This window comes from Mustela nigripes, chromosome 4, assembly GCF_022355385.1.
Source record: "Mustela nigripes isolate SB6536 chromosome 4, MUSNIG.SB6536, whole genome shotgun sequence".
Classification (NCBI taxonomy): Eukaryota; Metazoa; Chordata; class Mammalia; order Carnivora; family Mustelidae; genus Mustela; species Mustela nigripes.
In genome coordinates, this window is record NC_081560.1 from 167,033,950 (window position 1) to 167,057,423 (window position 23,474).

At 56.0% G+C, this 23,474-nt stretch overlaps 1 protein-coding gene across 1 annotated transcript in view; it reads right to left on the bottom strand.

Annotated features, from left to right (window-relative positions):
- SH3PXD2A (SH3 and PX domains 2A) overlaps positions 1-23,474 on the bottom strand; it is a 231,666-nt gene that overhangs the window by 50,140 nt on the left and 158,052 nt on the right. Inside the window, 2 exon segments of the mRNA XM_059398493.1 lie at positions 7,400-7,531; positions 13,679-13,723. Of these exon segments, the coding sequence (XP_059254476.1) occupies positions 7,400-7,531; positions 13,679-13,723 (177 nt within the window).

Sequence of the window (23,474 nt, forward strand, 5' to 3'; positions counted from 1 at the left end):
TTTGGATTTAGGGACGACAGATCACGTGAAGATGAGCCTCGCTCCGGTCTGGGCAGTGTGCGGTTTAAGTGTTCCCTTGGTGTCCAAGCCCAGAAAAGCAGCCTTTTGGAGACGCCCGTGAACAGACTCAGTGTGAACCTATTTGCGCCCCCAAAGTGGAAGGCAGCCAGGCATTGCCCTGGGGCGGAGAGGGGGGCAGCTGGCATCACTCGGGCCCTTGAGCTGGATTTCTGAGGTCGCTGCTACAACACACCTTTTGCTCCAAAACTGCCCTTTAAGAGTAATGGCCTTAGGACATGCTGGGTGCACAGAGCCAACATGCGGTCAGAGTGACCAGCTGCCCCGCTGGTCCCACCCAAGCAGGGGGAGGAGAGACACAGCAGTGCCCTGGTGGCCATGGTTCCCTGCACACCCTAAGCCATCTGGCTGCTGGCTCCAGGCAGGCGGTTGGCCCCTGCTGCCCTCAGTGCTGACAAGCCCTTGGACGCCTCCCTGATAACAGCCCATGCTGATCTCACTCGAGGAGTGATTTCCACTGCAGGTGTCCAGAGACACCTTCCCCTGCCGCCCTCCTCCCCGGAGCTGGACCACTTGCTTCCAGTGCCACCATGCTTGCATCCCTCTCTGGCTCAACAGCTTCCCGAGGCCTCCTCCTTCCTCCCCGCTCCACTGTGGCCCAGTGTCCCCTTTCTTCATCAGGACACACGTGCTGGAGGCGACCAGACACTTGCCTTGGTCTCACCCCGGCAGGCCCAGCCCTCCACCTGGTATCCCCTCGTAGGGACCTGGAACTCCTTCCCCTCTCAGCCCACCTAAGCCCCTCTCTCCAAGGCCCAGCTCGATGTCTCCAACTCCCATGAGGCCCCTACCGGCCCCCGTACTTTAGCTCTGTGCCCTGCAACACAGCCACGGGGTGACGTCAAGCCAGTATGAGGGGGTCATGGGTAAGACACTCCTCTTCCCTCGGCCCTGCTTGAAGGTCACGGCCCTGTGAAGGTACTGCCTGTGGGTCACCAGTGGGAATTTGACTTTTGTCTCCAACTTTTCCTGTCACGGTCTGGGGCAAGGACAGTTACCCTAGCCAGGGCTCCAAAGGGGCAACTCTGGTCTCCAACATGGTTTCAGGGCTTCACTGCTCACAGTAAACTCCCTGCTTGCCCAACCAAACCTCGCAAACCAAGAGGGCTGAGAGACTCCTCAGACCCTACAAGTGCAACCCATTCTCCGGCCCGACAGGGAAACTGAGGCCATAAGAGGAAAACTGGCCTGCCATGGGCCCCAGGATCAGTCTGTGGCGGGGCTGCCCTTGTCCAGCAGTCTCCTGATGACCACCACGTCCTGAGCACTTAGCGCGTGCCAGGCCCCGCACCAAGCACTGAATCCCTTCTGAACTGGCATACATCGACCCTCTGGCTGTAGACACAATTATCCCCATTTTACATGGAAGGAAACGGATGCTTAGAAGACGCAACTAACTTTCCCAGGCTCGCCACTAGTCAGTACCAAGCCAAAATGAAAACCAGGCTTATTTAAGGTGAAGTCCCTATTTGTCATCGCTAGGCTATCCTGCAATCTTGTTCTCAAAACAATCTTGAGCCTGCAGTGAAGCAAGCTGGGCTCAGGGGGCCCAGGGGGAATGAGGATGCCAGCTTCTGCTCTAGGATTTATGCTCCGTGGCCCTTCCCCGTCCAGCCAGGTTCGTGAGGCAGGAACAACTGCAAAGCTGGAGACCGTCTTAGACCAGAATGGACTTTGCAATCGCTGGTGAGGCTGACTCAGCAGGAACATGCACGTGCCATACTTCAGAAGAGAAGAGAGGTCGGAGGACCCAGGCTGTCTGACAGCTGGGAAAGACCTCACGGGGGCCAGTTACCACAAGCAGATGGCGGCTGGTTCACTGGAACCAAACTTAAAAGGCTGTGGCAGAGCTAAGAGTGTTAGTTGACTTATCTGCAATGCAGGCTACAATTACCTGTCTTTCTAGAAACAGCCTATCCTGTCTTTATGGGGATAGCTCTTTCCTGTGGTAGCTTGGCAGTCTGAATGAACAATCAGTTGGTTCCTTAGTAAGCCCATAATCGAAGCAGATGACACAGAAGCTTCCTCAGAGAAGCCTACGGAAGACATTAGCAAGTCGGAGAAGCTCCCCCAGCCTCACAGTACAGTCCGCCCCTTAAGGACCCAGCATGCTCAGGCCGATTAGAATCTAAGCTGCAGAAAGGCAGAAACCTTCTGCCTTTCTGCCTTCTGCACGCCATCAGCACGGGGCCTGGGACAAAGGAGGTATTCGAAAGGAGGTATTGTGAAGTGAACGAATGCCTAGATAAATGAATGCCATGTAAATAGGTTTCTCCCTTATAAAACGCCCATACAGAATAAGTTATAACAATGTTCATCAGGAAATATCAAAGTTACTGAAGTGATCCATCCCTCCATGTTAAAAAGATTCCAACCCACAGAACACAAAAGGCTGGAGAATGCATTACCTTGGACAGTACACAATCACCAACACGACACACAAATCTGAGAGAAAAGCTTGTTAGTTTGTCTTCTCTGTCAAGCAATACACGGCTACTTAGATGCCCCCTCCAGACACGCCCATGCACCGTGCATCGCTGACGCCCTTACACTCACCAGGAAACCAAGGGATTCCTACGTACCTCGCAAAGTCAGGGTAGCATTAGATCTTAAACCTAGTGTTCAGATTCCTGACTCTTCTTTTCTCCACCCCACACGCAGATGCTAAACACATAACCTGGTTGGCAGCTCAGCACATTTTTGGGTACCTTACCCCTTGAGATCTCCTTTCTTTCAAACCTGCTCTCCCACAGCCCCCACCAAGGAGCTTGGCTAGGCAGCCATGCTTATGCCCCATGGGGCTTCTCCCGGACACAGCTGAGGGGCCTGGGGTAGGACACCTGATCGAAGGTCTGCCGAATCACTGGCCAGCCAGGAACCAACCAGATTGAGATTCGAACTTCAGATTTTGAACTCAGAGAACTGGAAGCTATAGTGAGTGGGTGGCAGTTACCTCCACTGAAAAGCCCTGCGGTCTGGGCCTGACAGGCCAGCAGCAGGTGAATAGGTTGCTGTTTTAAGTGGAGAAGGCAAGCTGCTCTGCAGGGAAAAGTTCCTGGGGCGGGGGTGGGGGCTCTCCCTCTACTTGGTACACTCCAGAGCAAGACTGAGACAAACAAGGCTGAGCTGGCTCGGACCACTCTTTGGTTCCCGGTTCCTGTGAGGCTGGAACCAACCTAAGGTTCGGTAAGATTTTTCTGCAGCCTTTTAGGAGTCTCTTGAGCAAGTCTGAGTGGACTTCTGCCCTCTGCTCACTATTCAGTTGGGACTAAAGCATTGATTTTGAAATGAGATGTGTAAACGCCCCAAGGCTGAGTGTTCTCACCTGTACAATTTCTCACCTGGATGGACCAGTGGAGCTCAAAATTTCTTGCCAGCACAATGCTTTGTCTTAGTCCTATAACTCTGTGCCTCCAAGGAAGTATAAGAACTCCCAGTGTTTTCATGCTGGGGCCAGGAAAGAAACAAAGACTCCAAGAAGGAAAGCAGAGGCAGGAAAAGAATGAGCATCTGGTGACTCATAGCCCCATGTCCTCCCCGGGCCTCTAGTCCTAAGAAGAAGGAAGCAATCCTGGAAAGTTAGAGACAAGCTTTGCTCCACACAGAGACCAGAGAAGCTGGGATCCTGCCATCATTGTCCTGCCAGATGTCAGATCAGATTGTACCTGCTTAAAGCTGAAGCCAACATGGTCTTTGAGGCCTAAGAATGTCCCACAAAGCGGGCATCTCAGGTACTGCTGTCTGTGGAAAAGGGGGAGGGGTTCCCAAGCCAAGAGGTCAGTGGCTTGTCCAAACAAGCAAAGCTGTTCAATCTTTCTGCTAGATGTGCCCCTGTTCATGAATGGAGAAAAGGAGGACTTTCTGGTTCAGCCCCAGGCCCACTGCTTGGTCAAAAAGGCTTTCCCTGAAGCCACTCAGGTCGCACTTTGGGAGTCCATGACTTCTGTCCACCTACATTCATAGGAACAGGCTTGTCCTCAGTGCTCAGATGCTCTCAGCTGTGGCCTGGCCCCAAGTTCAAAGGAATAATTAACAAGCCGAATTCCCACAATTTATGACCACCATGTTGGAAAGCGGGACACAGAGCCACCCTTCTACAACGGCTGTTCCACGGAGACCTGGGGTCAACTCCCCCAGCCTGCAGTGTCACCAACTCATGGTGACCCTACTGGGGATGAGTCCATTCTCGCTCTCCCCCTACGTCCTCTGTAGACGGTAGAGATCTCAGCTGTTGGACTCCAAGAAAATGACTTAACCGCTCAGCCTGTTACTTCAGCCACAAAATTTTTAAAGAGCCTTCTACAGCGTGGGGTCATTTCCTGATTCTAATAAAATGAGACATAACCCGTGGTACCAGGTGTTTACAGCTGACCGACTCTGAGTTGCCTTCTGGACACAACGCTCTTTAGACCAATGAGATCATAGAGCCCTGGCACAACCACACCTTCAAACAGCTCGGAGGCTGTGGTCCCAGCCTGCAGAGCCGGAGGCTGGTGGACCCCTCTATGGATCTTCTAGGGACTTCTGGCCTCCAGAGAAGGGGACGCAGGCAGAGTCCCTGCTCTCCCTGGGTTAGGCAAGGCCTTGGGGGGTGGGGATGGTGCCCCAAGGATTGGGAGTGGAAATGCCTTAACACGCCCACCATGTCCCAAGGTCAGAGGCCTAACAATTGGGTCTTTGTTACAGAGTTCAAAAGCCTCACTCACCACTCCTTCCAAAGCCAGCTTACAGGATGCACAGCACACCTCCCCTCCCCCACCTCAGCCGTAGGGCTTCCAGGAACTGCGAAACCACTGTCCCAGGGATCTGCAGTTTGGTCCTCCTGCTCTCTCCCCTCCACCCACTTAGTTTCTCTGGTTAAACTGGCGGTTCACCTCAGGCCCCCTGGTTTCTGCCAGCACCAGACAGTGTGGGTTTGCACAGCGGACAGAGCACTCCAGGGTCCCAGGGCAAACATCCGCTGCTGAGCAGCTCTGTCCACCAAAAGCAAAGATACAAAAGTCCTGGAGGTGGAGAGACAACCTGTTCGGGGAGGCTCTCTCTACCTGACACCCAGGGTCCCAAAGAGGCTCCCAGCCATGGCAGTTCAGAACTTCGAAGAGGGCTCGTGAGGTCATTACTCCAAATCCTCTTTCTAAGCAGCCACCAAATTATCTCCATTGTACAGAAGGGTTAACTGAGGCCCAGAGGGATTAAGGGACTTGCAGCCACCCAGCCGGTAGGTGGTGGGCAGAGTCCTGCTTCTGGGGACAGTGGCTGTCTCAGAGGGTCTGGGTGTCAGACGGCGGAGTCAGGCTGCTTGAGCCCCTCACACAGCCATGAGGGACTCCTCAGGAGCGGAGGGGTCTCTATGCTTTCTCCAGGCCCTCACTGTGTCAAGCCCCGCCCGCCCCCCCTCCCCAACTAGGCAAGGCTTCCAAGGAGTCCTAGAATCCTGGGTATGGGATAGGAAGGTAGAGGGAGAACATCCCTGGGAATCAGAGGTTCAGAGCATGTTGACTTCCTTTTGTGTGGGGTCTTCTCCACCCTGGCCAGTGGCTGGTGCCCAGAACCTTGGAGGCCAATAGCGGTGCTGTTGACACAAGGCAAGGCAGGAAGCAGGAGGGTCTCTAAGCCAGAACTCTACTTCTGAGCAGCCCTGACCTTATACAGAGAAGTGAGACCATTTCCCCTTGGAACAAGCTCCAAAACGTTTATCTCTCCGCTGGCGCCTCCAATTCCACCATCAGAGATCCCTTCCTTTGGGTCTGGAGGTGCTCAGGGTTTCCAGAGCCAGGCCCCTGTGACAACTCTAGCTTCCTGGGGGCGGGGGTAGGAGGTAGGTGGGGTGAGGGGTGGCAACAGGTAGGTAGGTAGGGCTGGTACGAGGGCAAAGGTGTGCAGGTAGGAGACCAGTGTGGGCACCTGGGGTGAAGGGCTCAGGCCTTAGGCTAGCAGTGTGGCTCTGCCGGGCGGGGACAGCCTCTGCCAACTACCCTGCCCATTACTCCAAGCACAAGGACAAAGCCTGACCTCTCTGAAAGGTCTGTGAAAACCCCAGACCCAGAGGGCCAGGAGTCCCAACCTAAGATGGCATCACAGCACTGTTCTCAGGGAGCACAGTTCCTGGGCCTCCTACAGCAGGAGCCTGAGCTCACCTCCCCCAGGAGGTCTGCTGGGATTTCCTCAGCATCTCTACCTTGACTTGCTGCCCACAGACATAGGAATTGGGGATCCAGGAATGTCCCTGTTCTGCTTTCACCCTCAGAGGACTCACGTCTCATCAGTCTGTCTGCGCCTCAGTTACTCTATCTGTAGTATGGGTACAATCATCCTCTGGTCTTCTTCCTTTCAGGGCTCACAATATTGGAAGGGAACAGAGTAGGACAGGAAAAGGAAAACAGGCCCCTCCCCTCTGGGAGTGTCCAAACACTGCCCAAAGAGGATCCTGTACAGGGGAGCTTCCCCTGTAGCTAACTGAAACCAAAACAAAACAGCCCAGGAACCAATTCAAGCTCCAGCAGCATGCGGGCAAACTGCTGCTGGACATCTCCCGCAGCTCACACTGACTGATTCAGGCCCTCCTCTCCCCACCTGCACAGATGCCAGCTGCACTTGTGGTCCCGGTGAGGACCGTGGAACCAGTAGCTCCTGGAGAACCACGGGCGGGGCCCCAGATGAGACAAAGCCTCAGCTCCCAATGATAGGGAGGCTGCCATAGGGCCTTCCGCGGCCCCCTTCTTCCCGTCCGGATCCTCCTCCCAAGTCCTAGTGGCCTTCAGCTCTGCAGGGGGCAGTCAGCTCACCAGACAGCCGCTAGCCAAACCCCACAGGCCTAGCCTTTCCTGAGACAGCCCGCGGGGGGCCCATGAACCGCGGCCCCCACACTGACGTCACGGCCGGCCTTCCCCACCGGCTAGCTGGCTTCTCTGGCCCCTGCCGGGACCCTAGTTTGGAAAATGGCACCAACGGGGGAAGCCACGCGAAGGCGCCCTTGAGCCAGGAGCTACCTTCCCCGCGGCCTCGGTGGGCATGGGGACCACCGAACAGGGGCCGGGCCGTTGTACCGGCTTCTGCCGCCCTGGCCTTGCGTGCCCACAAGCCGGTTCATTCCCCCGAGCCGGGGAGACATTCTTCCACCACCAGGCAAAGTGCTGGCCTGCGGCCCAAACCAACAGGGGAAACTTTGGCCTCCTCAGCCCTCTCCCCCACCAGATGGAAATAACGTACAGCTGCAGAGGTGGGGGAGGAGGGAGAGAACAAAACCAGCCAGACGTCCATCTGTCCGTTTGTCCCTCTGTCCACCCATCCCGGGAGTCAGGCCGCCCATCTGGGTACTCACCGCTCTCGTTCTTCTCGATGACATCCACCACCTCCCCGGCCTGGAGGCTCAGCTCCGAGTTTTCCTGCTTCTTATAGTTGGACACCACCACGTACTGTTCCAGGATCATGGGCTCGGCGTTGGTGTCGGCACCTGGCGAGGGCAGAAAGCACGCGGTGAGCCAGCGGCCGGCCATGGCCCCGCGGCCGGGGCGCCCCCTGTCCATCGGGGGAGGCTGCTCCGTCGCCAGCGCCGCTCCGAGGGGCCGCCCGTAGCCAGGGCTCGCAGCTCGCCGGGCCCCAAAGACAGGCCATATAGCAAGGCCCCACACCGGCCCGCTGCGCCGCGGGGACCGGGGGACATGGGGAGCTGGGCTGGAGTGGGGGGGGACAGCTGGGGACAGGCGGAGGCCCCGGGAAACGGGAAACGGAGAGGAAGAGCCCGCCGCTGCGATGAGTCAGGCACAGCCCGGCACGAGCGAGCGGGAGGAGAGGCCTGGTGCGGACGTGGTCTCCCCAGACCCCTCGGCTGGCAGGGGCGGGACGGGAGGGCCGCCCATGAGAGCTGAGGCCGAACAGAGGAGAGAAAGAAAGGCAAGGCAGGGAGGAGGGCTTGTGCCTCTCCCCCAGCCCCTGTGAACCCAGAGGAAAAGAGAGGCAGCGGTCCTCCCCTCGGGAGGGAGAGGGAGCAAGCAGGAGAGAAGTCTCCACAGCCCGGGCCCAGGCGAGAAGTCAAGAAGGTTTGAGACCGCCAATCACTGGGGTTTACTCGCAACCCTTAAATAGAAACACATGAGACCCATCGAATGAGGGGCCAGGGGTGGAGGCAGGGGAGGGGGAGGAGGGCTGAGACTGTTTACTTGAAACCCAAGAAGAAAGTCCCAGCGCCAGCAGCCAGGCGAGCCCAACCCGCCCCCCGCCAACTTTTCCTCAAGTTCGGCTCACCACCGTGCTGCCACTGAGCCCAGGGGCCTGGTGCAGACACAGGAGGCTGAGGCCAGCTTCACTCCAGCCTGGCTGCTGCCCTCTGGCCACATGGAGACTGATTCAGTCGCCCTCTACCTTTTAGTGCTGGATTTTGTGGTCAGGCTTTGGGAAGCCTCCAGCCGCCCCTGGCAGTTGAAAGGTCAAAAGGTGGGGCTCTGCAGAAGGAGGGCAGATGGGCTAAAGGCTCCGAGAGATGGGGACAAATATCTAAGACAGGGCATGTCCTGCTAGGAGCTGAAAGGAACCATAAACCAGAGACCTATTGGTCACCTCCTACAGGAAGCCTTCCCAGACCAGCCACAGCCCAAAGGGAATTCCAAGCACACTTTATGTGTCTACCACCCTATACATATGTCAATCTCCTGGAAGGCTAGCGGATTCACACCACCTACATGGCTATAGAAATGGCTGAGAGGGTCCCTAGGCTCCCTTGATGCTTTGGCCTACAGTAACATTCCTTACACACCCGAGTCTAACTCAGTACATGTTTTGTGTCAGGCACGTAGCCTGTCCCGTTTTATCCTCACCACAACCCTTCTACCTTCCCATTTCACCAAAGACAATTCAGAGGCCCAGAGAAGGCAAGAGACTTGCCTCAGCACACACAGCTGCTATGAAGAGAACCAAACTCACCGAGGGTTTTACGTTCAAGCCCATCTCTCTTTCCGTTAAAGAACTGCCTCTATGATTTCTGTTTCCAGACACCCATTCTTCTAGCACAACGATCTTCTACTTGGCTCCACAGAATTGCCTGGGCGGGGGTGCTTTTAAAGAATACCGAAGCCTGGGTTCTACCCCCAGAAGTCCAGATTTAACTGGTCCGTGTTTTTTGGACACTCCCTCCTCCCCCGTGGTTCCCAGGTGCAGCCAGGGAGCAGAGGCACTGCTTAGACCAGGGCAGGGAGCAAGGGAAGGAAAGAAACCCAGTGCCCCACAGTTTTCTCCCAAGAGGTGGGGGCCCTGTAGCCCCAGCTCAGCCCTCTGGAGCCCCAGAAGGGACCGTGTCCCTACTGAGCCCTGCCACATGGATCTGCACATGCACAGCCCCAGGCAGCTCCACCAGAGCTGGGATCAGATTTCAAGCAGAAATGTAACCAACAGCTGGGCAGCGGGACCAGCCCACTCTGCGGGGATGGAGCCAGGTCTGCGCCTGTTGCTGCCAGCCGGAGAGGGGCAGCGCTGGGCATGGAGCTGACAGCAACTGCCTCCCACTGTGATACAGGGGAGATACAGGGGCTCCCTATAGTTTGTGGGAAAGGCAAACTCAGGCTACAAACTCCCCGTGAGTTAGAGAGTTTCCAAATCCCAAGAGCCCAGATGATTCCAACAATTAACAGCAGACTCTCCGGTGCTCACTGATGGATCCACACGATGCCAAGCACCTGACCACATCATTCTGTTGTCTCATTGGATGCTCAAAACAACCCTACGTCGTAGGTTCTATTAGAGACCCATTTTTATACATAGGCAAAATGAGGCTTATGAGGGTAAGTTTTCCCAAGGTCACACAGCTGGGACTTAAACCCACACTCACCTGACAGGGGGTTGCTTATGTTCTGAACTTCTCCTACTATATGCCACCTGCAGAGAGCCACTGATCCCTGGCTCCCAGAGGGACCCTGCCTCACCCTATCTCCAGGCCTTGGCCTTGTTTTCATTAAACTGGAGTGTGGGTTCCTTGCTGACTGGTGCTACGTCTGTCTGTTCAGCAGGACACCGGGCCCATTAGGTAGCAGGCATTCAGCAAGTGTTTGCAAAATGAATGAATGAAATAAACAGGCAGACGGATGAACGGAGTGATTTAGTGGTTTGTTTTGAGCCACTAGAGCTAAGCCAGGCAGGGCCTCACCTCTGACATCTGGGAAAACCAGACAACTGTGGAAAGAAGAAAGAGGAGATGGGGAAACAGAGGCACAGAAGAGCAAGGACTGTTGAGTTTGTGGCCAGGAGCTGCTGAAGAGGACAAGCTGGGGTGCTGGGGAGTGGAGAGACCTTAGCTTACTTTAATCCAAGCCAAGGAAATCTGAGGCAAGATTTCAAAGAGGGGAAAAATCCCGCCCCCGCCGCGCTGGCCCTCCCAGCCCCTTGGAAACTTGGCCTAAGCGTTCTGAAGACTGACGTTTTGGGACCCAGGTAGAAAAGAGAATGTTCTCCAGGGATTCCAGAGCACGGAAGACAGGCGGTGGCACCTCTTGGAGGCTGTCCCAAAGGCTGTGGGACAAAGAGCGGGACACACAGACACTCTGCCCTCCTGGCTGCTCTCCCCTCCCCTAGCACGGGCAGACTCCCAGCTCCTCTCTGGCATCTGCCTCTCAGGACGTTGCCTGCCCAGGACTGCCCAGGCAGGCGTGCGCTGCGAGCAGGTATCCAGATGAGAAAGCACTCGGCAGGCGGGCTGGTGGGTGATGTCATCCCACAGAGGCTGTTCTGGATCTCCTCCCAGCCAAGGCCTGGAAAATTGGGGGCTGGAGGAGTCAGCCCAAAGTAGGAGGGAGGGGCAGGGCCATGGATGAATCCTCCGGCCTCTAGACGGGAAGGGTCTGACAGAGGCACAGAGAAGGGCTCTACCCCTTCTAGAGAGAAGAGGCCCTCCCAGGTTGGAAGGGGACTTTGTAACAGTCTCGTCCAGGGATGGGCCCCTTGTCACTCGGAGTCCCTGGCTGGATGGGCTTGGGCTCTGGCAGATCCCTGGAGCCCTTCCCCACACCTGCATTCCTCCAACTACCACCTGGATGGACCCCTGGCTTCGGCCTGATTCTGCCTGCCAACCTAAACTTCTAAATGAGAATTTTGCCAAGTCAGTCCCTTGCTCCAACACCTTCAATCGGTCCCTGCTGCCTACAGAATAAAGGCCAAATTCAAGTTCAGTCTTTCTGACAACCTGAGTTCCCCGGTTCCCTGACACATAACCCACCTGTTCCAGGCCACATTCATGACTCAACATACATACTGAGGGCATCATGTGCCCACCACGCTGTTCTATGTGGCTTCTTACCTGCAAGCCTTTGCCTTAGCTGTTCCCCCTGCCTGGAATGCCTTCCCTTCCTCCACCAACCCCAGTTCTCCCCAGTCATCTCTGACCCTCCAGGAGCTCCCTGATTTTACTCCAGCCATGGTGTTCATTCCTGGCCTCTGCTGGATATGTTTGTGGGGCGCGGGGCCCCAGTCAGCCATGTGCTTTAGACGAGAGTCTCCCTGATGAGAGTTGCCCCAGGCCTGGTGCCATAGGACAGGGCACTGGCCTCAGTTGCCTGAGAGGATGCAAAAGCAGAAGATTCAACTCTGAGGGTCTGAGGGTCCAGTCCTGCTTTGCCCAGACTATCTCTGTGACCCTGGGAGGGACGCTCAACCTCTCTGAGCTCCACTTTCCTTGTTTGTCAGCAGGTACAGTACCAGTTCCTACCCTCTGTGGGTTGTTCTGTGCATGGAACTAGGTGACAGAGTTAATGCCCTATGTAAACTATAGATACTATTTATAAAGCAAACAGGAAATGGGAGATTTAGGGAGGAGCAGGAGGGGTTCAAGTTCCCCTGCAGCCTCAGAACCAGCAGGCAGCTCAAGGCAAGCGCCACAGGCGCCAGGAAAAGGGTGGCTATGGCTGTGTCCCCAGAACATGGCTCCCTCTAACTGCACCTCCTGGCTGGCAGGGGATCCTCGTCAGCTGGAGAGCCAGATCAGAGCACCCTGGGCCCACTCCGGTGGGGGAGGCCAGGCTGAGCAGCCCCAGGACTCTCATCTTCAAGGATCCCCCCACATCAGCCCCTTACCTCTAAGTTTCCCGTCTCATGCACTCTCTGACATTCCAGATGGGGAAACCAAGGCCCAGAGCAAGCTGGCAGCTTGCCCAACACTCCAGCCCTGAACTCCTAGTCTGGCTGGTTTTCCCCAGCCCACACTGCTTCCCCTCAGCTTCTCACTCCAAACAGCTGGGCTCGTCCTAAGAAGCCAAGGCCTGTGGTGGCCCCCACCCCAGGCTCCCCATGTTCTCAGGGATCCCCCCAAACCCTGGCACCCCACAAAATGTCCCTCCACACCCCTCACAATCAGTTCTTCCCAGGCTGGACTTGGCCTACCGACTTCTCTATAGGCCCCTGGGCGGCCAGGCTATACGTTTCGTGAATAAAATGTATTGTTGTAGGCCAAGTGGGCTCTGGCTCGCTGGCTCATAGAGAGGGGAAAGAGGGACAGGAGCCCAGTGATTAGTCAGGCCCCAGGCCCTCGTCACAGACAGCACCAGAAGGAGGACTGCAAAAAGCCTGGGACAGGCAACGGGTCCTCCTGCCTGCTGCCTTTCTCCTCCCAGGACGTGGGCCTCCCATTCCCTGTCCACAGCTGTGGTGGGGAGGCGCTGAGCCTCGGGCTGACTGCTGGGGCCGGCCCAGCCCCTCTGACCCTTCTGCCTCAAGCCCCCAACCGTGAAGCCTGAATCTCTGCTCCCAGCTTTGGGCAGAATGGGTGTTTGTTGGTGTGTGTGTGTGTGTACATGTGCATGCGCATATGCCTGTGTTAGCACTCTTAGAAATGGAGGGGCTCCTGGAAGCCCCTTCTGGAAATCCCACTCCTCTGTGCAGCGGAGAACCCTGCTGTCTAGGGCTCCCCACCACTGTCCTGTAAGACCAGAGGCTGAAGGAAAGCCCCTGACCTCTGGCCCAGCTCTGCTTGGACACAAGGCACAGGCCCAAGTCCCTGAGGCCCATCCTGGTCCAGGCAGCCCAAAGCCTGGCCAGGCCGATGAGGCAGAGTCTGCTCCAGGCTCTGGGGCACGGAGGCTGCCATACCAGTCCCAGGTTTCCCTGCCCTGCTGCAGCACCCCGGTGAGGACCACTGGAAACCAGGCTGCAGGGTCTGAGGCTTTGGCTCTCTGCCCCATGTTAACTGCCCAAAGTGAGACTGACCATCTCTGGGGGGCTCTCCCCAGCGGGGCCGCCAGCGGAGCGAGCGCACAAGGCGACAGCCTCCTTGCCATCGCCTGAGTGCTTCCCGCGTGCCGGGCTCCCTGGGAGGCAGCCGAGCCCTGCTCAGGGAGTCAAGTTCACTCAGCCAGCACCCAGCAGAGCCGGGGGACCAACCCACACGCTCCAGTCCATAGTGTATTCGTCTACACACGGTGCTCTGTGGCCATCACCCACTGAAGGCTCCGAGCCTGGACCTGAGGCAGTGAGTACAGCCAAGGGAAGGGCAGGAGGGGGCCCAGCGGACGGCCGGCCTGCCGACCAGGGGCTGCGGCCCAGCCCAGGGAAGCATGCGGCCGGCGGCGCCCACACGTGCGTGCCCGGGACACACATGCTCGCACACATGCACTCAGGGCAGTACCTGTCACGTCCTTCCTGGGAGACTCAGCCCAGCTGGAGAGCCACACTTCCGAGTCCCCCACGGGAGCAAGCAGCAGCAGGAGAGAGAGGAGAAGCAGAGGAGGAGAGAGAACCGTTAGGCAGGCAGGAGGTCTATGGGGCAAGTGGCCGCAGGCGCTGCTTTGGGCCACGGGCGGAAGGCGGGGGAGGGGAGGGGAGCGATTTCCTGGCCTGGGGCTGGCTGCTGGGCGTGGGCCTGAGTGATTACAGAGGCGCTGGGACCCAGCAGGCTGGGATGGGGATAATGAGGTGTCTGTCGAAATGCAGGAATCCTCTGGAGCACAGAGAATCCTACACAATCCCTGCCTGGAACGGGGCCCATGGCTTATCACTGGCTGGAGAAAGCAGCCTGGACATTTCTCTCTGGCCGTGTGGGTGGGTGGCTGTCCCCACAGGGCCCGGTGGCTCTGAGGAACCTCACCAGGCCAGCAGGCTCAGCAGCACGGACCTGGAACCTCAAACATTCAGAGAGGGAGAGCCCCAGCGCCGGTCTCCGTTCGTGAGGCACCTCACCGCTGGTGAGGTCTGATGTCTTGTCCAGCCCTAGCCCCAGCCCTTGCCCAGTGAGGAAGACAGGTCAGGGCAGAATGGAAGAAAGCCTCATTCTGGACTCTCTAAAACACCTCGTCTCCAACCCAGGAGGACGGGGACCTTTAGTGACCATCAGAGATGAGGGCTCTGTCCCAGGCTCAGACAACTATGTCTGATCTGGGCCTCAGTTTCCTCATCTGTGAAATGAGGTTAGAAGTGATCCTCCTGCCAAGAGGGAGAAGCAAAGTCAAAGAACCTAAAAGAACACAGGACGGTGCGATGTGATACAGTAATGTGATGAAGCAGAAAGCTCTCGGCTCAATCAGTGGGGGGAACAGTTCTAGAATATCGGAGGGCCAACATGTAATAAGCATGGACAGTCTACCTCCAGGATTCAGACTCATTTACTGCCTATAACAATCCCTTGAGGTGGGTCTGCATTTTTCACCCCATTTTACGGGAGAGGAAACCGGCCCAAGTTCTCACAAGCCCAGAGCAGCGGAGCCAGAAACGGAACCAGGTCTGGGATCAGAAAGGCGGGTGCTTTCTCTGCTGAATTTCTCATTCCCTCCAAAGGAGCACAGCGTTGGCTGCAGCTGCAGCAGGCACAAAACATTGTGCTGCAAGCCCGAGAGGCACCCAGGAAGGCTGCCTGACCCAACGACACATGGTAAAGACAACCGTAACGGTAACGGCAGCAAAGTTTACGTAGCATTTACCGTACACCAAGCCTAATGCTGAACACATACATATGGTCATTAATTTGCTTTTCAGAATAAACCTACAACAACAAGGTACTCCCTCCACTTCGTAGATGAGGAAAACAAACCAGAGAGGTTAAGTCATTTGCCCAAGGTCACACAGCTAGTACCATGTCCATCTCATGTGGGGACACAGACTTTGGGAGATCACTGGATGCCACCCACCCTTTAAAGCACCTGATTCTCTCTTGCTCAAGCCATCTACCAGTTCAGGCTGGCTCCCCACACAGAACCGAGAAGCCCGGGCCTTCCAGCTTTCCCTGGAACTAGCAGAGAGCCCATCTGGTAGAGAGGTTTAGCAAGGCCTCTGGAGTCTGACTGTGCGGATTTTCCCCTATGATGGACTTAATGAACCTCCCTGAGCCTGTTCCCTCTCTTGTAAAAATGAGATAAGACAATAGACTACTTCCTAGGTAACTACGAGGATTAACAGGATAAGAGGCAGTAGGTGCCCAGCACCAGGAAAATCAGCCTTCTAGAGCTGCAAGGCTGACAACCAGACAGTGTTTGATAGTGAGTGTGCCAAGAAAACGCGGGTAGCCGGTCCCAGATGCCTTCACTGTAGACACCCTCCAAACGCCCGGTTAGCTGCATCGGCGGGCAAGAGACCCTGGAGACTGCATCCAGAAGCTTCCATGGGCTTCAGGAGCCATGCCTGACCTGGCTTCCATGCCCTGGCAGAGCTGAGACTAGGTGGACACACCTAGGCCCTCTGAGGCTTGATGCTGGGGCTGTAACTCCCTGCTGCTGTACCCCAAAATGGGGCCAAGTAGGCTGTCACCCGGCGAGGCCATCTGAGGCACCCTAGTGCCAGGCCCACCCCAGCTCCAGCGTCCGGCTCCACTCAGCCTGATGCCGCCCCAGCTCAGGGGGTCCACATCTCCAGCTGTCTCTGCGGGATTTTGTTACTTTGTACCACTTCCATTTTGGTTTCTTTTGGGTTCTTCAGAAGGAAAACTTTTGGGAAATGCTAACTTCTCTCAGCGAGCCAAGGGAAATGATTTGGCTCAGGCCTGGAAACCGAGGAAAACTTACTTTTCTGGAACAAGGGTTAACAAACTTTCCCTGAAAAGGGCCAGAGTTGGTCTTTTAAGCTTTGGGGGCCACGTGGTCTCTGGGACTACTTACCTTGGCTGTTACGGTACAAAAGCAGCCCCTGACAATCTGTAGAAGGCTGAGTGGGCTGTGTGCCAATGAAACTTTATTTATAAAACTATATGGTGGGTTGGGCTTGGCCCAAGAGTTGTGGTTTGCCAACACCCATGCTAGAAGATGAGGGCTGTCAGAGAGCCCTTCCTGTCTTCCTCAATGGGGGGTACCCCCAAGTCGTAGGAGAGAGAAGTGGGGACCCTTGGCCCACCAAGACTAAATGCTTACAAGGTCTATGCTCCTGGGATGACTTTCTCAATAATTACCTTGAAGGGCCTGATGTCCTTCCAGGTCCTTGGGGTCTGGGCATTTGGGCAGGCAGAGGGTGGGGAGCAGGACAGGAAAAAAAATCCCTCAGCCTCTGGAAACTGAGCGCCACTGCTAAGTGTGGAACAACCCAAGCTCATACCCACTCCCTGCAACCCCCATAAGCAGGCCTTCCCTTTGCTCTCCAAAGGAAAATGGGAAGTGGACCAGAAATGGGCCTGTCTTTTTAAAAACATGATTTATTTCCCAGTCCCCCGGATCTGCAGAATTAATCCAGTTCCGCTGCTCCCACCCCAAAGCTCTCCCCGCTTTGGAGTGCCTTGTCTCCAGCCCACCCGAGCAAGCCCTCTCCCAGGGTGGGAAGGATACCTCCCCACCCCCACGCAGGCCTCCTTACAATGAACAGAGGAGGACCCTGGCTCACAAACCCGGCCCTCCAGCCAGGAGGCAGACAAGGCTGCTGGCTGCAGGCTGGGAAAGCAGAGACAGAGGGACAGGACGAGGGAGCAGGGCGCAGGCACAGCCAAGGGAGCAGCTGTGACCGACACAAACCAACGGCTTCCTGCCCTCCAGCTGTCTCTCCGGCCTCTCCTGGTGGCAGAACCAAGGGCCCTACAGAGCAGGGGCAGGGAAAAACCCAGGGGCTCCAGACTGGGAATCTGCAGGACTGGTTTTGCTGACCACCCGCTCTGTGACCTGGGGCAAGGGGCTCAGCTTCTCTGAGCCTCAAGGCTCGCTTCTGTCAAATCAAGCATTTGGGCCTAGCAGCAACCAAGGTCCTCGGGTGACGTTCTAGGCTCTCCCAGCAGAAACCTGCTAGTCTGCAAAATACAAGTGCTCCACAGCTGACATGAATCTTTCCAGAGAAACAGAGCACCTTTCCAGGGAAACCCACTTAAACACATGCTCAATATATGGAAACTCAAGTGGAAAAAAAAAGGGGGGCAATTAATTCAAGAGGCATAGAGTGCAAGAATTCTTTAAAATCTTGCTTCTTATGCTTATCCTGCCACTCAGCTCCCTGATCTGGGGCTTTTAGCCATTTCTCTGGGCCTCTTTTCCTTCTGTACAATGGGGATAAAAATACTTACCTCCTCTTCTTTGGAAGGTTGTTTTGAGAGTGTAGTGGCCTGTAGTGCCTGTGAAAGTTTTTGGAGGGGGAGGAAGGAGGCCCCTGGGACAGAGGGAGGGAGTGGGTGATGGGGACAAGCTGGGGACTGCAGCAGCGTGGGCTGTGGTGAGGGAGGAGGCGGGGAGATGAGGCCCCTCCCATGGTCCACCCCCAGCCCTCCTATCCCTCCCGCAGCCTGTGCTCCCATTTTGCAAAATCAGCCAGAATCCAGGCCCCGAGGAAGCCAGGTGCCTGCAGGTCCTGGCCAAATATGGTGACCCAAGGCCACTTCTTAGACGCTGAACCTGCTTCTTGTCTGGTCCAGGTGATACAAGAAATCACGTAATGGTCACACAGGTGCCCCTGACTGTAAGGAACCCCCAGACAAGAGACACCCAAGTACTACATAAAAACACACCTGGATAGAACGAAGGGAGCAAAAGGACTGGGTCCTAATACAGTTTCTTTTAAACTTGACTAAGTCCAGAGCAGTGAGAAGTGGGTTTAATTTGCCCAAATCTAGTCTCAAACCACGTTTCCAGGAATCCTTCCCTAGTGTAAAGCAAGTCCCACCCATTCAAACTAATAAATCCAGAGTGGGCTGTGAGCCCAGGTAGGAGAGACAGGAGAACAGCCAGCGGCACGATCTCCTCCGAGAAGGAAAGCCAAGCCAGAGCTCAAGGGACGGGGGCAGGGTCACTCACCTCCCCGGCCTCCATAGCCCAAGCCCAGGGAGGGCCCCTGGGAGGCGAGGAGAGGCAGGGACCCTGCCAGGGGCCCTGAATGGAATGAACACCCTGTCTTTTCCTCGTTCTCGTGTCCTTGAGCCCTCAAGACCTCCCCCTCCTAGGGAATTCTACTGTCCTTCCTTCACTGTAGCCATGAACAGGGTTCTCCAGAAAGCCTAGTCTTTCTTCCCCTTTTATACAACTAAACTTCACACACGGCTGAATTTCTTGGGTTTCCTATAAGCTCCGTTTCTTTTCCTTGATTGACTAAGCTGCAGGGAAACACAGCCTCTGCTCTCAAGCCAAACGAGGGGCTGAAAGCTGCTAGCTGTGCCACTTACCCGAGGGAGAAGGAGCTGCTGAATTTGCCAGGGGTGGTGGTGGTGGCATAGAGCCCCTGTCGCAGGCACTGCTGGGGCACAGGCATGAAGGAGCTCAGATCTTGACAGCAGCCCTCCCGGGCCAGCAGTCCTTTGCAGAGAATAGTTCCTTTACAAAGTAGTAGTGAGGCCTACGTGATAGAGTCACTTGAGGACCGGAGAAAGCATGTCATGAATTAAGATGGCTCAGAAAGAAAACAAGCCATAATTCAAACATGAATTCCAGTCTGAAGCCACACGGGTGCCAGCTTGGTGACGTGCATGAGGGTAAGGTGTGCACGCGCCTGCTCAGGTGCTCAGCAACTCGTACCTGATCCAGGGTGAGCGGCAGCCTCCAGCTCATTAGAAGTCCTCCCAGCATGAAAAAAAAAATTATGCCCCTGGACTGCAGCTGTGAGGGCTTAATGTAGCCACTCAGACCCCTGGCCCTGCCTCCCACTCTCATGGTTTCCAAAGTGGGGCTCGCCTCAGGTGCCCGTGGCCCAGGCCACCCCACAGGGCCCCACACTGAGAAGGGCCCTGTGCGCGGCTTCATGCTGTTCTTTCATTTGAAATCTTGAATCATTTATGAACAAGAGGCCCCATAATTATGTAGCCGGTCCTGCCCAGGGCCTGAGGTTTCAGGGCCACAGAACTCTGAGCTAAGTAAATAGAAGTACTCAAGAATAAATTTAGTAGGACTGGATTTCTGAGGCATATCCTCTCGTAGACAGAAGGCAAATCCTAAGTGGGAAGACAGGCCATTGTCTGTCTCCAGGTTCCATCCCCACCAACATCTCGGCTTCTTGGTGGTATTCCAAAGGCTAGAAGAATGCATGTGGGGACTCAGGAACAGAGAGGGCAAGAAATTTGCCTAAGATCACACAGCAAGTGAGTGGCAGTGCTGGGGCTAGAAATTGTACCAGTTCTCACTTTCTAACACTCATGCTAGGCACGGTGCTAAACATTTTCTGAGCTCTAATTTCATCCTTACGACAATCTGTAATTTACAGATGCAAAAAGTGATGCTCTTCCGAAGGCCCAATAGTAAGACTTGAGCCAGACTTGAGCTGGGAATTGGGAACAAAGGGGCCTAAAATAGGGGACTTCTTTCTCTGAATTCTCCTCCCCCACTGGCCAAGGGAGGCTCATTATTTCTGTCGGGCTTCCCTTTGTACATGCAGCCATATTCCTACTCATTTTGCTCTCAGTAAGAAGGGGTCTGCCTCCTTTCCCTGGAGCTGCCTTTCCTGGAATCCAGACTCTGCGTGGGGGCAGCCCAACCCCGGGCAGGAATGTGCTGCTGACCCTTGGGCCACTGAGCTGAGCAGTCAGAGAACAGTCAGCTTCCCTGCTCAGGTGGGGAATGGGGTGGGGTGGGGGCCCGGCTGTGCCTGGAGCCCTTCCATAGCCCTTCGGGGACTAGATCCAAGAGCGCCCCTCTAGGCCATGACCGGGGCCTGCAGAGACAGTCCAGCGCCTGTGGGTTTCCGCAGAGGGGCCCTGGAAGCCTCCAGAAGCTCTGCAGCTGCCCAGAGGGGGCTGCTCTGCCAGAGGGCGGCAGGCAGATCTGCTGTTGAAAAGCCCCAAAGCATCCTGGTTGAAGACAGGTGCTGCGGTTAGTCAGAGGAGCTGTGGGTGGGCAGAGGACAGAGGGGTGCTGGGCGGGGAGGCCAATGGGGCTCCAAGCCCCACTCCCAGCAGCTGCTGCCTGACCCCACAGTAGCCCCTTGGGCTGGGTCTCCCTCTCAATTCTCAGGTTCTCACCTCGCCCCACACCAGGGTGGTGGTGTGCAGAAAAGAGACAAACTTAACACTGTTCTGAGTTCCAGGATCCCAGCCACCTCCCCACTCCCTGGGGTGGTCTGCCTTGGTGGTCCTCTCCCACTTACTGGGCTATCCCCCTCCCATTCCCCCACCCACCAGCTCCCCCAGCCAAAGCCAGGATCTGTGAGGATGAGGCAGCATCAGAAACAGGGAACAGTGGAGTGGGGCTCGGTGAGCAGCTGCTGGGTACCTGGGTCCCCAGCCCCCCGTCCTCTGGTCTTTTTGTCTTCCTGGCTCAGTCTCCACTAGAGCCACGATTGAGTGAGTGATGGAAATTAACAGCCAGTGGACCCAGGACCCACATTCCCAACGTGCAATGTCTTGTCTTCTCCAGACACAACTCTTGCAATCCTATTATCAATGAACAAACTGCCAATAATTTAATGAACATCTACTATGCACATGGCAGGGCACCCCTGGTGATGACCAACTGACTCTCTACCATCTGTCCCCAAGCTTGGGGCACAGGGACACAAACACTTACCCAGGCACTCCTGCAAGTGTCAGGAATCACAGGGGTGTGGGAGGGAGGCAGTGGGGCCCCCTCATCCACTTGCCTGGCCCTTCAAGCACACCGTCCCTTCCTGAGGCTGCCCAGACGCAACTGGAGGGCAAGCGGAAGCCAGACACAGCAGGCTGCATCTCAGGCGGGGGTCTGCAGGGGGCGGCGAGGCAGGGAGGAGTCCCAATGGCCTCACATCGGTAATGAGACCCTCCTCTGGGGCAGGACTCACAATGTTTCAGCTGACATTGACATGGCTGGACACTGCCATCGTCAGAATGGGGCAAGGGCAGGGCTGAGGGGGCAAGGGAGAGGCAGCATTCATTCCTGAGCTGAGATTGAGGCTGACCCATTTTCCAAGTTCTGTCAGCCTCCTTCATCTTGCCCTAGGCAGGATCTCTGTAAGGTTCACCGACTGTGTCAGTTGGCTCCACAATGTCTGGCTACTGCTATAGTCCCAGCAAGGATCTGGCACATAGTAGTGCTTAATCAAAATCTATTGCATCTCTCCAATCAGATCTGAAGTTCTTTCAGACTCTTAACCCTGTCAGCATCTTCACAGTACACCCTGAACGGAGTAGGGGGTACCCAGTAAATCTCTAGTGGCTGATGGAAGGGTTTATACTCATTACACTCAGTCCCAAGGGCTTTGTGGGGAAACCGAGGCCCAGATTACCCCACTACCCTGGGGTTCTCTTGGCACCCAGGGCCCTGCATATTCTCTAATCCGGGTTATGTCCCTTGAGCCACAAACAAGCCTTCTCACGCCAGGATGAGACCCTGAGCCTCGCTTATGCTGGGCAAGAGGCTCATGGAAAGACCCCCCAGGCCTGGCAGAACATCCCTGGAAGGCTCTGGCCCAGCATCTGCTGTAAAGCCCTTCAAAGAGATTATTTTAAAAAAATTTGTCCATAACCAATATGGTCTATGGCAAGATGGATGTTGCAGGAAATGGGAGTCTGAGCAAGAACAAGGGGCTTATCTATCCTGTCTGCTGGGAGCAGGGCTCAGCAGGACTGAGAGCAGCCCCCCCGCGGTGTGTGCCGGTAAGCCCTGGGCCTCTCCTCACCCCCATCCCTCTCTTGCTCTGCGTGAGTCTAGACCAATCCCCTGAGCCCTCAGATGCCACGTCAACAGAGCAGTGTGAGTGTGTGTTTGCGTGTGCGTGCCCGTGTGTGTCTGTGTGCCTGCACACACATCACTGCTTGGGAAATCCCCACATCTGGCTCACACGTGACTGAGCTATTCCCAGCAGGCCCAGCTGGGAGGGCCTGGAGGACAGTGGAGGGTCAGGAGTGTGTGAGCTCTCTGGGGAGCACAGAGTTAACCCTTTGGCACCAGAGCTCAGGATCTTTAGCTAATGCCGGGCTTCTGTCCCCAGGAGAGGCCAGGAAAGAGAATGGTGCCCAGAGGGGACCATTGGCTCCTGGCTCCTTACACAACTGTGGGGAAATGGGGGCCTCCAGTCTTCACCTGCAATATGAAAGGGCTGCTTTTTCCTCTGTCCTGTCAATCACGGTCAATCATCAACCACTGGGGAGAGCCCTCTGGCTGGAGGGTCCTTCCCCAATGGGGGTCTATTGGGCAGATATTTAATGAGCACCTCTAGGTGCTGGGTGCCTGGCTAGGGCGATCACGGCGCTGGAATTATAAGCCTCTTCCTTTCCTCCTTCTTCTTCTTCTTTTTTTTTTTTTTTTTTAAGATTTTACTTATTTACTTGAGTGAGAGACAGAGCACAAGCAGGGAGAGCAGGAGAGGGAGAAGCAGGCTTCCCGCTGAGCAGGGAGCCTGATGTGGGGCTGGATCCCAGGACCCTGGGATCATGACCTGAGCCGAAGGCCGACGCTTAATGACTGAGCCACCCAGGTGCCCCATGTATGTTCCTTTCACAGGCAAGGACATGTGTCCCCCTGGAGACAGCTGGAACCAGAGTCCTCCTGATGACAAGGAGAGGGTCAGAGGTGGCCCGTTCAAGTTCTCTCCAGCCCAGGCACATGATTTAACTTTATAATTAGAGCTTTTTAAGCTTCAGTGACATTAGTGAATGAGAGGCCATCTGCGACAGCGTCTCTGAAACAGCGCCACCCAGCAGGAACTGTAGGGACACGGAAGACGTGGCACCACAAATACTGAGACGGTGCCCAGATGTCCTCTGCATGGTGGCTCTCCCTCTCCTCCAGGCTGACTCATTTAAAAACCTCAGTGAACCGGGCTGGAAAGCCTTGCTCGGCACCCCCAGGCGGACTCCCTTGCACTCGGCCCCACCTCCGCCAAAGCACTTGGGATGCTGTCTCCTAACTGTCCTGACGACAGGGACCTCATCCTACCCATCTTGGTACCCCACGACCTCCACAGCAGGGCCTGGCTGAGCAGGTGCACGGATGGTCACTGGAGAACTCGACAAGGCCACCACGGCAGAGCCAGTGAGGTCAAATATGGGCCTGGCAGAAACCAGCTCCGGGGTTGGGGGTGGGGGGTCCAAGCCCAGCATCCCTTCAGAAACCGGCTTCCCGTGGCTTCCC